Below are 14,645 nucleotides of genomic sequence, written 5' to 3'. Positions count from 1 at the left end.
AGGGGCCTAAAATTTTTATTTGCCTGGCTGTTGTTTAGACCTTCTGACCAGGCCCCTTCCTTCTCCTACATCTCTCTATCGGCCAGTGAGGCTGCTGAACATCTTACTTGGTCCACTGTGGTGCACAGGAGGGGCGGGACAGAGCTTTACTACTAAAAACTCGCTCCCTTGTTACCTCCTCCCATGCTCGCCTTCAGGACTTCTCCAGAGTCTCTCCCATCCTCTGGAACTCCCTGCCCCAGTATGGCCGATCAGCCCCTACCCTGTCCACCTTTAGGCAGGGCCGGCCCTATGATGAGACCGGGTGGTACCATGGGTACCAGGTGGAATTTTTAGGGGGGCACAGGCTCCGCTGCCTGTGAGGAGCGCAGCGCCGGACACTCGCAGGGTGTGGGAGCAGTCAGCGAGTGAACGGCACTGCTGCCTGTGAGGAGCGCGGTGCCATGCTGCCTGAGAGGATACTCGCAAGGGGGGGGGCAGTCAGCGAGTGAGCGGCGCCGCTGCCTGTGAGGAGCCTGGCGCCGCTGCTGTTAATGGTGACAGGAGCGGGCGGAGAGGACACTGAGCGGGGGAGGGGGGGGTGGCGAGCAGTCTCTTTCATTTATCATTGAAAGTGAAAGTAAAAGAAAACCCCATGCACTCTGAAGAAATGGCTCGCTCGTACAGTTTCCTCAGCAGCCTTGTCTGCAAACCCGGAAATAACTCCAGGAGACATGTCGCCAGTCACATCGATGTATGGGAATCGATGCAACAGTGTTGATCTAAGGTAAGTATTTCATAATGAGCTAGTATGCGATGCATACTAGCTCATTATGCCCTTTTGTCTTACAGGTGTTTTTTTTTTCTTCGGGTTTACAACCAATTTAAATCCCCTTTCTTTCCCATTCTGATGCTCCGTTTGAACGTCAGCAAGTCATCTTCACCAAGTAATTGAACAAGTATACCTAATAAAGTGTCCGGTGAGTGTATATTGCTCGGTTATTGATTATTATAGCGGCCTTAAAGGAGTTGTAAATGAACTTTTTTTTCACCTTAATGTAATCTATGCATTAAAGGGTCACTAAAGGAATTTTTTTAGCTAAATAGCTTCCTTTACCTTACTGCAGTACTGGTTTCATGTCCTCATTGTTCGTTTTTGCTTTGAAGTAGCTGTAATTCTGCTGTGATCTCCACACTTCCTGGTTGTCTGTTTCCTTATAACCATCATACTGGGAGATTTTCACGGTGGTCTAAGCTGTCATTGCTGTGTGTCTTAAACTCCTCAGAACCAATCAGATTCATTTTAAAAACAAAACACTGCCCTGGATTTGTTTGTTTTTGTTCTGTGTGTCTTCCCGACTCACCTCTCACCCGGAACTTCATGTATGTACCTTCAAAACCTAAAGTGAAACTAGAGGCACATTATATGATAGATTAAATTCAATTTTTAATAATTTTTAAAAGGAATCAGTTAACTTTTATGTCTCTATACCCAATAAACAGTCATTTCAGCACATTTTTTTTTTCCTTTAGTGACCCTTTAAGGTGAAAAAACATCTGGTGTTGCTGTATACCCCCTCCCCCCAGCCACCCACCCCCCCCTTTACTTACCTGAACCGTCGAAAGTCCCGCGCAGTCCCAAGATCCTCTTCACCGCTCAGCCTGGCCGCTGAATGGCTAGAGCGGATGGATTGAGAGCAGCGCAGCCATTGGCTGGCGCTGCTGTCAATCACATCCAGTGACGCGGCGCGCCGAGTGATACAGTGAGCGGCTATGGTATGATATCGCTGTATCACGGGAGCGCGCCCGCAATTACTGACCACCATGATAGCTCTCGCATGACTGTGGTGAGTGATTGCGGGGAGGACCAGAGACAGCCGCCGAGGGACCCAGAAAATGTGGCTCGGGACCATTCTGTGCAAAACGAACTGCACAGTGGAGGTAAGTGTAACATATTTATTTAATTTTTTTAAGTAAAACCATTTTTTCCTTTACAACCGCTTTAAAAGTACATTACTTTTTTTTAGGGCTGTGCAAATTAACTTTTAATTAATCGATTAATCTTTAATTTTTTTGATCGATCAAAATCTTTTTGATCGATTAAAATTCTTTTGATCAGTACTCACCTCTCCGCCGGCTTCTGGGCCTTCAGGGAGTTCCGTCGGAGATCCAGTAACGTCACGGACACCGGCGGGGCTTGCCGTGTCCATCTGAAGGGCTCCTTTGCTGTGCCTTCATATCTGCATGCCGGCGGGACCTTACTATCTGCCACACGCAAGGGCTGATACACTTCCCTCTATCACTTCCCTCTATCAACCTGGGATTCTACAGCCATACACTGGGAGTTGTGATAATTCCCTTCATGGGACATCAACATGCCGACAGACTGATGTTAACCTCTCCTCATCTGGATTCAGCAGTGGTATCGTTGTACACATTTTTATACCAGTATCATATTTAGCTACATGTTTTTATGACTGCTTTTGGTACCGTTTGGTATTATTCGCACCATTTTTACAGTTTATGTAGCTACATCGATTTTATCTCCAGTGCAATATTTATTTGGTTACCTACTTGAAGACTATAAAAGTTTTAATGCTATTCCCATCGAGCGCGGCCTTTGTGTGTTTTTTGTATCCTGCTATGCATTTTCCAGTGGTTGGTAGCTGCACTGGGAATCAGCCTGCAAGGAGATCAGCTAAAAGTAGTTGGATCTGTATGTGTGTTATAATTAATCGAAATAAGTCGATTAATCGATTAAAAAAATAAACGATTAATCGAACAGAAAAATTTTGATCAGTAACAGCCCTACTTTTTTTTTCTATTCATTGGAAGACCGTTCTGCTTTAGATAATCGTGGACTGGGTATATCGCCACCTGCAGGAGTAGGATACTAGGTGCAATTAAAATACAAGATAGCAGTGTATATAAGAAAAAAGTATTTACGAAATTGGGCAGCAGCAAGCCAGAGGTGCTGTGTCCTCCAATGAATGCAGAGAAAAGAATGTTACAATGCGTAGAAAAGAAAGGCCAATTTTGGGGAGTTCCTCTTTAAAGCAAGTGAGTGAAATCCAGTCTCTGGGAGCATGAACTTGTGAGCTTTCTGGTAACGGATGAGGCTGGCTCCTGGCAGACCGGCAGCTGTGCTAGCCTTGTACTTATATGGGGCAGCTGCAGAGCCAGCTGTCGTGTGCTGTGAATCATACGCCAATAGATGCTGTAAATAGACCTGAGTGTAGTAATCTAATACCTACCAGCTTTTGCATCTTACAGAGGGACTTGAGACTCCCCCCCCCCCCCCCACCCCTAAACCCAGCCACTGTTAAAGTTCCATTTAAAAGACAGTTTGCCCTCTAAACAAAAACTGCAGAAAATGATTCGGCTTATTAAATAAAACCCGCCTCTTTCTTCTCATTAATCACTCTCCTTAATTCAGCCAGATTTTTTTTTTTTTTTTTTTTTGCGTTCTGCTGTTGTTGTTTAACTCTATCAAGGGATCCATTGAAGAGATAGATTGGTGAGCGGGAGCAGTACTCTCGAACAGAACTGGCAATCATTAGCAGCGTTTAGTACAGTAATGTGAATTCAGGAGCCATTAACAGTCTTGTAATAGAATTAATGGGCCATCCTGCTTTTTAGGAGCTTATCAGTAGAGACTGGCAGTACACTATGAACATGTGGGGAGATATAAAAGGGCCATATGCAGTATATGAAGTTCTGAAATGAACAGACACTGAGGCGGTGGGATTGCAGGGACGTCAACAAAGTTTTAGCCATAAGTTATCCAGCCAAGGACCATTTCTGTGCCATGGGCCACAGGGGTTTTTTTTATTTATTTTTTACATTACCTGTAGGTTTATCCAATCCCCTCTGGATAATTAAAGGATAAAGGTGCCAAGCCATGCAGCAATTTAGAATGAAGTCTGTAATGGATGCCATTTTAACAGATAGTTAGGGTTTATTTACACTTTCTTCAGCTTTAACACACATTAATGGCTAGTTTACACTTGCTTCAAAACAAGGCTTTGTTAAAGCTCTCTGAACACTAGTCAAACCTCCTGTCACTAAATTAAAATGGTTATTTTACAGTCCTGTTTACACCTTGGGCTAGATTCAGATAGCCCGCCGTAAATCTCAGATACGCTACGCTGCCGTAACTTAGTGAGGCTGGGGCTGGATTCACAAAGAACCTGTGCCCTAAGTTACGGCGGCGTAGCGTAAATCTGCCGGTGTAAGCGCGCCGAATTCAAATTGTGAAGAGGTGGGCGTGTTTTATGTAAATAAAACATGACCCCACGTAAATGACGTCTCTAACGAACGGCGCATGTGCCGCCCGTGAACGTATCCCAGTGTGCATGCTCCTAATCACATCGCAAATAGTCAATGCTTTCGACGTGAACGTAATTTACGCAAAGCCCTATTCGTGAACGACTTACGCAAACGACGCAAAATTCGACGCTGTCCCGACGTCCATACTTGACATTGGATACTCCTCATATAGCAGGAGTAATCTTACGCCGGGAAAAGCCTTACGTAAACGACGTAAAAAAAAATCCGCCGGGCGCACGTACGTTTCTGAATCGGCGTATCTAGATCATTTGCATATTCTACGCCGAAATCAACGGAAGCGCCACCTAGCGGCCAGTGTAAATATGCACCCTAAGATACGACGGTGTAAGAGACTTTCGTTGGTCGTATCTTGGCAAAATTCCGGCGTATCTTGCTTTCTGAATACAGAAAAAAGATACGCCGGCGCATCCTAGAAGTTACGTGGCGTATCAACTGAATCTAGCCCCTTGTGTTTGCTTTGCTTCAAAAATTATACCCCATGTAGCTTGTAGTGGTGCTTCTAAGCGTTTTCAAAGCCTCCATAGAAGTCTATGGAAAAGCTTGCTCGAAGCCTCCATAGAAGCCCCAACAAAGCCTCATCAAATCCCCAAGAAGCTCCACCAATGGCTCATCAAGCAAAAGCAAGGTGTAAACGGGACTGTAAGCCAACCATTTTATTTAGTGACAGAAGCTATGGCTGGCGTTCAGAGAGTTTTAACAAAGCCTGTCCAAAGCCATGTTTTGAAGCAAGTGTAAACTAGCCCTTATTGTCTACTACCCTGTAAACTTTATTCATTTTTTTTTATATGGATTAACTATTGTAGAAGATGAGACTTCAACAGCATGTGGTGGTGATGGAGAGGCTGAGTCGAGAACTCTGATGGAACAATACAATATATACCGCTTAAAATGAAACCACACTGCATCTGTAATTTTTATATTTTATATTATGCATATGCCATCTTGTAAAGTGTGTTTCCTCCTCAGGAAGTTTTCTGTAGGGCCTTTTTTTTTATTCTTTGCCTGGATCCAGGGTAATAGGGCAATTTGATTTATAGATTATGGCTAATGTTGAGGCAGTTGGAATTTGGTGTTTTATGTATGGCTTATTTTTTTTGCTAACTTCTTGTAAAGGTCCACTGGTGTGTAGACCCTGAAGAAGAGCAAAGTCTCGAAACATGTTGGACTCTGGGCAGGCAAAATTGAGTGCAATCAGATTCTATGTCTTCCTTAAGGGCAGGGTTTGACCAGTGATATCATTAATAACATCTATTTTATAATGATTCTAAAAACTTTATATATGTACCAGCCTTTTTCAACCAGGGTGCCTTGAAGTTTCTTCAGGGATGCCTTGGCAAAATGCCTAAAAATTCACCAAAATTGTTATACAAGCCAGCAGGTGGACCAAGCCTGCCTTTTAGTTGCACAAAGCCACGTGTTTTTATTGTACATCATTTCAACCTTCCAGCCACTGGCATCCTAACAACCAGTGATGTCGTCGGTGTTGATACGAAGGGTGTTTATTGACCCTCCCCTGCCCCCTCCATCAACACTGGGGTCACATTGGCTAAGTGATGTAGAGACACTGAGGGAGAGGAGAAACACTGGCATACTAGTCGGTACAAGTGTGGAAAGTGTATTTGTTTTGGAAGAATAAATCCCCTCTAATGTTGGGTGTCCTACGTGTGTTGATAATTATGTAAAATTATTGGAATACTTTTTTACATCTTGGAATGGGGTGCCTTCAGACTGTGTCTAATTTTAAAGGGGGCCTTGGCTGAAAAAAGGTTGAGAAACACTGATATGTACATTTTAATGGCCTGAATTATTATTGGGGCAGATTCACAAAGATCTGCACCCGCGCAGCGTATCTGAGATGCGCTACGCCGCTGTAACTTACTTGGCAAATCTTTGAATCCAGAAAGAATTTGCGCCGTAAGTTACTGCGGCGTATCTCTCGCGGCGTAAGGGCGCGGAATTCAAATGCGGCGAGTAGGGGGCGTGTTTCATTGTAATCAAGCGCGTCCCCGCCCTGAACGAACTGCGCATGCCCCATCCGTCAAAACTCCCAGGGTGCATTGCTCCAAATGACGTTGCAAGGACGTCATTGGTTTTGACGTGAACATAAATGGCGTCCAGCCCCATTCACGGACGACTAACGCAAACAAAATTTAAATTTTCAAATTCGACGCGGGAACGACGGCCATAGTTAACATTGCGTAAGCCACCAGATAGCAGCTTTATACGCCGAAAAAAGCCGAACGGAAACGACGTAAAAGAATGCGACGGCCGCTCGTACGTTCGTGGATCGTCGGAAATAGCTAATTTGCATACTCAACTCGGATTACGACGGGAACGCCACCCAGCGGACGCCGAAGAATTGCATCTAAGATCCGAAGGCGTACGAAGACGTACACCTGTCGGATCTAACCCAGATGCCGTCGTATATTGTTTTGAGGATTCAAAACAAAGATACGACGTGGGAAATTTTGAAAGTACGCCGGCGTATCAATAGATACGCCAGTGTACTTTCTTTGTGGATATGCCCCACTATTACCACTTAAAGTGGAACTACACTGCACCTGAGCACAACAAACTTTTTATATATATATAATTTTAATATTATTTATGTGCCATCTTGTAGAGTCTATTTTACTTCCTCAGTGATGCGATCTTTCCTTCTCGGGAAGTTTTCTATAGGGACTACTTTCATTCTTTGCTTGAATCTAGGGATGTAATCGGGCAATTTTGATTGTGAGAACACAGGGCAGAACTGGGAGAAGCCACACTGTTCTGTGCATTGATGATCTGTGCACCTTGTATAAATGTTGGAGTGTAATGACATATCAAGAGGGAGGAGTTTAAAGCCTTTGATCTATGACTTGTGTAAGCCAAGAGGTCAGAGAATCCTATGACTGCACAGCGCTGGGAAACCGATTGAGAAAGCCACAAGGCATGTCGTTTTGCAAGCGTACAGGCATTTTGAACTTCAGTATGTGGATTTAAAAAAAAAAAAAATATATATATATATATGATTCTGCTTTAAAAAAAATAGAAACAAACGTTAATATATATGTTTTTCTTTTCTTTTTTCTTGAAGGTACTAGAAGATAATGACTATGGCCGGGCAGTGGACTGGTGGGGTTTAGGTGTGGTCATGTATGAAATGATGTGCGGTCGCCTCCCCTTTTACAACCAGGACCATGAAAAACTCTTTGAACTTATTCTTATGGAAGAAATTAGATTCCCTCGCACTTTATTACCGGAAGCAAAATCTTTACTATCGGGTTTGCTGAAGAAAGATCCAAAACAAAGGTAAGACCTGAAGGCGCCGGGTGAAGTCTTTTTTCACGGTTATCGAAGACTGAAATATGGAAACCGTTATCGCACCTGCCAATCCCTGAAGCGGTCATCCTTGTCCTTGCTTTCTGCTTGGCGCCATGATATACTATACACATACACGTTCTGTGAAGGATGAAGATAACAGACCTGGAGCTCACACCTTTGGAAACATGTCGGCATTGGCAGTTCCATTATTTTTATCTTCTGAATCCATGTGACGTCTTATATTTTTGAGCTAAAAACATGAATTTATAATACTGTGATGCATCATTTCATGTGAAAAAGGTTTACAAGAAATAGAGAATTTGATGCAAACCCAACACTCGTCACAGTACCATTTGTGACCTACAGGCTGTACCAAGAACTATAGGAAAATCGTTATTTTTCATATTCGATCATGTTCACAGCCTTGGCCTTCTCCACACCAAAAAAAAAAAAAAAGAATCAAAATCACAACTCCATATTTGTGTTCAGATCGGTGTCTTGGAATGCAGTGGAGACTCATTGGCACTATGCAGAATAATCTTGTAGAGGGTTTACTTTGAGGGCAGACCTATTCATTTAAAAAGTGATATAGCAAAATAGATGGTTAGTTTGGGGATGGTAAATCATTGGTCTATTAATTAAAAAAGGTAGATACATAAACGCTATAGAAAACCGGTTTATGGAAAACCGGTAATTGCCATCAGACAGTTGGCAGTCTGTGGCAATGTTGGCATTTGCTGGCTATCCTCCAGCTCTGCATAGCAACATCCAGTGAAATACGACAGCTCCGCTGTTTACTTTGCTTGTTAGTTCAGGCTTATTGCTCCTAGTAGCAATTATGTTTCAGACCATTTGGATCTTTCTGGAGCATGAACAAGGTCAGGAGTGGGCAAAACGCAAAGTAAGCACCGGTGCTGTTTGTATGTCTTTGGACTTGTATACAGCAGGACTTTTGGCATCATCTAGTTGTGCAGCACCCCATCCCAATTTTCATTCCTACTGGACAGGATCCTTTTGGTCCCATTATTTTTGAGTTGGAAGCTTTTTTCTCTAGACCAGGGGTCTCCAATCTTTTTCTAAATATAGGGACCAGCTTACTGTCCTTTAGACTTTAGGGGGGGCAGACTGTGGTCAGGGCGTGTACAAAATGCCCCAGCATCAGTGGTGGTAAACAATGCCCCCTCATTGTTGTTAGTGTGAAGAACAGTGCCCCATTGTGGGTATCATTGTGAGGAGTAATGCCCCATCATTGGCATCAGTGGGAGAAATGATGCTCCATCATTGGTGTCAGTGTGAAGAATTGTGCTCCAAGAGCCAGATAAAGGCAGGCAACCGGACTCATCCGGCCCACGGGCCACGGTTTGGAAACAACTTTTGGAAACCAGACAGGATTTTTTTTCTTCTGCTTTTCTTTATGTTGAAACAAGGCTTTGGTTAGGATGTTAAAATTATCATACAAATATTGCTATATATATATTTTTTTTACGTAAAGCACATCTGCCATCACCTAAAGCAGGGGTCTCCAAACTTTCTAAACTGTCCTTCAGACTTTGAGGGGGCCAGACTGTGGCCAATGAGAGTAAACAATGCTCTATCATTGGTCTCATTGGCAGGCATAGTGCTGTATTATTGGTATTGGTAGGAGGAATAGTGTCCCACTGGTAATATTGATGGGAGGAATAGTGCCCCACTGGTAATATTGATGGGAGGAATAGTGCCCCACTGGTAATATTGATGGGAGGAATAGTGCCCCACTGGTAATATTGATGGGAGGAAAGGTGCCCCACTGGTAATATTGATGGGAGGAATGGTGCCCCACTGGTAATATTGATGGGAGGAATGGTGCCCCACTGGTAATATTGATGGGAGGAGTAGTGCCCCACTGGTAATATTGATGGGAGGAATGGTGCCCCACTGGTAATATTGATGGGAGGAATAGTGCCCCACTGGTAATATTGATGGGAGGAATAGTGCCCCACTGGTAATATTGATGGGAGGAATGGTGCCCCACTGGTAATATTGATGGGAGGAATGGTGCCCCACTGGTAATATTGATGGGAGGAATGGTGCCCCACTGGTAATATTGATGGGAGGAATGGTGCCCCACTGGTAATATTGATGGGAGGAATGGTGCCCCACTGGTAATATTGATGGGAGGAATAGTGCCCCACTGGTAATATTGATGGGAGGAGTAGTGCCCCACTGGTAATATTGATGGGAGGAATGGTGCCCCACTGGTAATATTGATGGGAGGAATAGTGCCCCACTGGTAATATTGATGGGAGGAATAGTGCCCCACTGGTAATATTGATGGGAGGAATAATGCCCCACTGGTAATATTGATGGGAGGAATAGTGCCCCACTGGTAATATTGATGGGAGGAATAGTGCCCCACTGGTAATATTGATGGGAGGAATAGTGCCCCACTTGTAATATTGATGGGAGGAATAGTGCCCCACTGGTAATATTGATGGGAGGAATGGTGCCCCATTGTTGATATTGGGAAGTAATGGTGCCCCATCATGGGGTCAGTGGGAGAAATAGTACCCTGTCATTGGTGTTAGTGGAAGGAATAATGACCTATAATTGGTGTCAGTGGGAGAAATTGTGCCCTGTTGTTGGTGTCAGTGGGAGAAATAGTGCCCTGTTGTTGGTGTCAGTGGAAGAAATAGTGCCCTGTTGGTGTCAGTGGGAGGAATAGTGCCCCATTGTTGGTATCAGCTACAGGTATTACTCCCCACGGTTGGTGTCAGTGAAAGAAGTAATGCCTTGTATCTGTGGGAAGAATAATGCACCAAGGGCCAGCTAAAGGCAAGCAAAGAGATGCATCTGGCCTCCAGGCCGCAATTTGGAGACCACTGACCTAAAGCAAGGAAGCTAAACTGAGTGGTGCCTACAGATGCTTGCACAGACAGCTGCTGCCTATCCCTGGGAAAACCCAAAGCTTCTGGTTCTCTTTTAATATAAACTTCTGTACAATAGGTTCTACATTTCACTATTGGTCTCTTAGGGAAATGGGCAACCCATGTGTGGAAGGCTGGATTTTTATCCGCTGGGAAATGTCCGCTAGGCCGTACACACGACCGGATCTAGCTGCTGGAACTGATCTGCGGATCAATCCCAGCGGATCGATGCAGTCGTGTGTACGGGGCCTTAGGGGAAATTGGAAGCCCATGTGTGGAAGGCTGGATTTGACTCTCTAGGCACATGGGAGGAGCTTAGACCACAGGTGCCGAAATCCCACTTAGGAGACCTTGAGAAATCTTCGCAAGTGGGGATGATTCAACTGGCTAGGATCTGTCCAACCAATAGAACAGCCTTGGGTATACTGGCCCTTTATATTGGGAATCATTTGAATTGGTCTCATACATAAAAGCAGAACGGAGTATGTATTTGCAGTGGATTTAACACTTTTCTTCACACATGCAGGTTAGGTGGCGGCCCTGATGATGCAAAAGAAATCATGCAACACAAATTTTTTGCAGGAATCGTATGGCAGGACGTTTATGAGAAAAAGGTAATGGCAGCTTCTTGATTCATGTTTTATCCCGTAAGAATCTCCAGATAGTTAGATTTGGCACAATTAGAGTGTATAACCATTTTAATCTGAATTGCTCCACCATTTTTGAACTTTTGGTTGCTGTTGAGCAATACAGGCTGTACATACTGAGGACAAGTAGGGCCTAATAAGCATATTTCTTTAGATATTACATTAAAATGCTTATAGATCGTTGCATTTGCAACCACGGGTTTACATTTCTAAAACAAAAATGATTTTTTTAGCAGTGACAAAACTGGCGTAGTACAAGTGCTTTATGCTGCAGCATAACTCCCCCCAACCCTTCCTAGTCTGCCCCCCTACTCCAGAGTAAAGAAAAGCACAGCTGTTGCCGATTATGGCAGCTGTGTTGGCACACTATTGCTTGGCAAGGGGTGGGGCATCCTGGCACAATCTGCAGAGCCCAGCAGCTTGCGCACACTGGATTCCAGGAGCCAAGATGGTGCAGAAGGCCTCAAATTGATTTTACTATATGAACCAATGTCCTGCCAAAGAGAAATGGAGTGTCCTGTCTGTGGGAAAGGGGGGGAGGGTGGCAATCTGTCAGCATTATAAATAACCACTTTGTCACAGAACTGCTCTATTCCCATCATGTTTGTGGAATGCCCTTTGCCGTTCTAAGGACCTCCTATTAATATTTAATGTGCTCCAGACTTAGATTGTATCTGGGCCGATGCATTCTGCATGGATGTCGTCTGTTTTATAGACAAAGTGAGGAAAGTTGATTTATTTTATTTTTTTGCCTAAACATCTAAAAAAAATGATTTCTGCCATTTCAGTGTTTCGGTTTACATTCCTAGTGATTGGAGATGCGGCACGTTTGGTAATCGAACATTGCTGCTTCTCTAGCCTCTGCTGACTCAGATTTGTATGCGGATCGCTGTCCCCTGAGAATGGTGGAGTGTGGCCAACCTTGGAAAGAGAAGAAAAAAGCTGCTTGCAGCATTCTTGTAGTTGATCGCTCCACTCCCACCCTCATGTCATTGGGGAAAAATGATCCTTATTTGTATCTGTGTATGGGAAAGACGCACTATATAAAAATGGCAACGTAGGTCATCCTTCTCTGTTGTGGGTTTGGCAGAGTATAGAGATCGTTGTTCTCCGTACAGCTCTGCTTTTTTTTCTGCTCCCAAGGCCACTAAGGCTACTTTCACATTGGGCAGCGGAGGTGCGCTGACGGTATAGCCGCGCTATTTTTAGTGCCGCTATACCGTCGTATTTACCGCGATATTCGTGCGCTAGCGGTGAGGTTTTAACCCCCACTAGCGGCCGAAAAAGGGTTAATACCGCCCGCATTGCAGGCGGTATTACCGCGGTTTCCCATTGATTTCAATGGGAAGGCACGGTAAACACCCTGCTCCTTTACCGCTCCAAAGATGCGGCTAGCAGGACTTTTGGAGCGGTCCTGCTACCGCACCGCTTCAGTGTGAAAGCCTTTGGGCTTTCGCATTGAAGCCTGCATGGGCATGATTTTTTCATGCGGTATAGCAGCGCTATTTTTAGCGCTGTACCGCATGAAAAACGCCTCAATGTGAAAGGGGTCTTAATAAGAAGATATCGGAGAAAAGGAGAAAGTACTGCCGATTTTCTTCATCACTTCTCCCCAAAGCCACAAAGCATAGAGACAGATCAGAGAAGTATCACATTCTTCACAGAGAATATACACCCACCGGCCACTTTATTAGGTACACCTTGCTAGTACTGGGTTGGACCCCCTTTGCCTGCAGAACTGCCTTAAAGGGGTTGTAAAGGTACAATTTTTTTTTCCTAAATAGCTTCCTTTACCTTAGTGCAGTCCTCCTTCACTTACCTCTTCCTTCCATTTTGCTTTTAAATGTCCTTATTTCTTCTGAGAAATCCTCACTTCCTGTTCTTCTGTCTGTAACTCCGCACAGTAATGCAAGGCTTTCTCCCTGGTGTGGAGTGTCATGCTCGCCCCCTCCCTTGGACTACATGAGAGTCAGGACACCCACTAACACACAGCTCCTTTCTCTATCTGCAACGTAGAAAGTGTCCTGACTCTCCTGTAGTCCAAGGGAGGGGGCGAGCACGACACTCCACACCAGGGAGAAAGCCTCACATTACTGTGTGGAGTAATAAAAACCTTTATTACTTTTCTGGGGGCAACCCAAGATTTGGTAATTTCTTTTACTTTCAATGATAATGGCAAAATGGTGAATTTTCCTTACAGACGGCAATAAAAACGGACAAGTGTTCTAATCAGTGGTGGCTGGATGCGAGCAGTGAGCGTGGCAGGCTTAGAGAAAGCTGCTCTGGTGACCTCTCCTGGAGAAGCTCCTGCAGTGTCTCCTCTCTCCTCCCGGCGTTAGGCGTCCAATAGCCTGACTTTTTGGCCAATCTGGAAACAGGTTTCATACCTGCTTCCCAATTGGCCGAGAGGAAGATCAGTGTTGCAACGGTGGATTTTCATTCACTGTTGAAAAACACCTGGGTGGGCTCCATACGCAATGCTCTGCATCCCAAGTCCACCTTATTTTGAAGCCCTTTAGACCCATTAAAAACGTGACCCGAAAGGGGCCGGACACATAAATGGGGGGCGGCAGCCATGGATAGATTCATGCTATGCATGAATCTATACACTGCATATAGGGGGTGGAGAGGATAGAGGAGGCGGCGCCCCTAATGGACAGGCCCCCTGGTTCTAATCCCTCTATCCAAAGCTATAAAAAAAAGTTTTGCCTTTTAGTTGTACTTTAAGCTTTGATAGTAAAACCTGGAAGCCATTTGGTTTCCATGCAGAGCTGCCCAGATTTTGCGCACTCCAAACTTGCGCACTTTTATAATTGATTTTCCTGGTGCCTCCATGGCAGCATACCAATGGTCAAAGGCGGAGCCACCAACCATTGGTATGCTGCCATAGGTAGGCACCAGGAAAGGAAAATTACAGAAAGGTGAGTATTACATTTTCCTTTATTGAGATTTTTGCATAATCCCTGTGTTGGCTGGTTAACCGTATATTGACCTAGGCACGCAAGTGCTCATCAAGTGCCAGGTTTGAGCAGAAAGACCCTATTCTGACACTTGTGGGTACAAGCCCTGGGCCTTTGTATATGAAGTGCTGACGTCCAGATTTCTGTTTTGTATGTTATTAATTATGTGTTCCGTCTTCAGCTTGTACCACCATTTAAACCACAAGTCACATCGGAGACAGATACAAGGTATTTTGATGAAGAATTCACGGCGCAGATGATTACCATTACACCGCCAGACCAAGGTAAGGACTTATTTATCTGTTTTGCTGTGTGTGTGTGTGTGTGTGTGTGGGTAGGTAGGTAGGTAGGTAGGTTTGTAAAATGCTGGTATGAAAATTATAAAATTGCAAGGAAATGTAAGGAATGACCGATAAAGTAGATGGCGTATTGGCATTGGAGGGAAGAGCAAACAGATGACCTTATCTGTGTGCAGCTGCTCATCCATTATCCGGTCTGCA

At 44.4% G+C, this 14,645-nt stretch overlaps 1 protein-coding gene across 1 annotated transcript in view; it reads left to right on the top strand.

The window, feature by feature from the left end:
- AKT1 (AKT serine/threonine kinase 1) overlaps window positions 1-14,645 on the top strand; it is a 187,900-nt gene that overhangs the window by 162,135 nt on the left and 11,120 nt on the right. Inside the window, exons 11-13 of the mRNA XM_040332369.1 lie at window positions 7,409-7,623; window positions 11,065-11,152; window positions 14,327-14,429. Of these exons, the coding sequence (XP_040188303.1) occupies window positions 7,409-7,623; window positions 11,065-11,152; window positions 14,327-14,429 (406 nt within the window). The remainder of the gene's footprint in view (window positions 1-7,408; window positions 7,624-11,064; window positions 11,153-14,326; window positions 14,430-14,645) is intronic.

The sequence above is a fragment of the Rana temporaria genome, chromosome 13, assembly GCF_905171775.1.
Source record: "Rana temporaria chromosome 13, aRanTem1.1, whole genome shotgun sequence".
NCBI lineage: Eukaryota > Metazoa > Chordata > Amphibia > Anura > Ranidae > Rana > Rana temporaria.
Note: the sequence above shows the minus strand (reverse complement) of the source record. Positions and strands in the feature narration are given on the sequence as shown.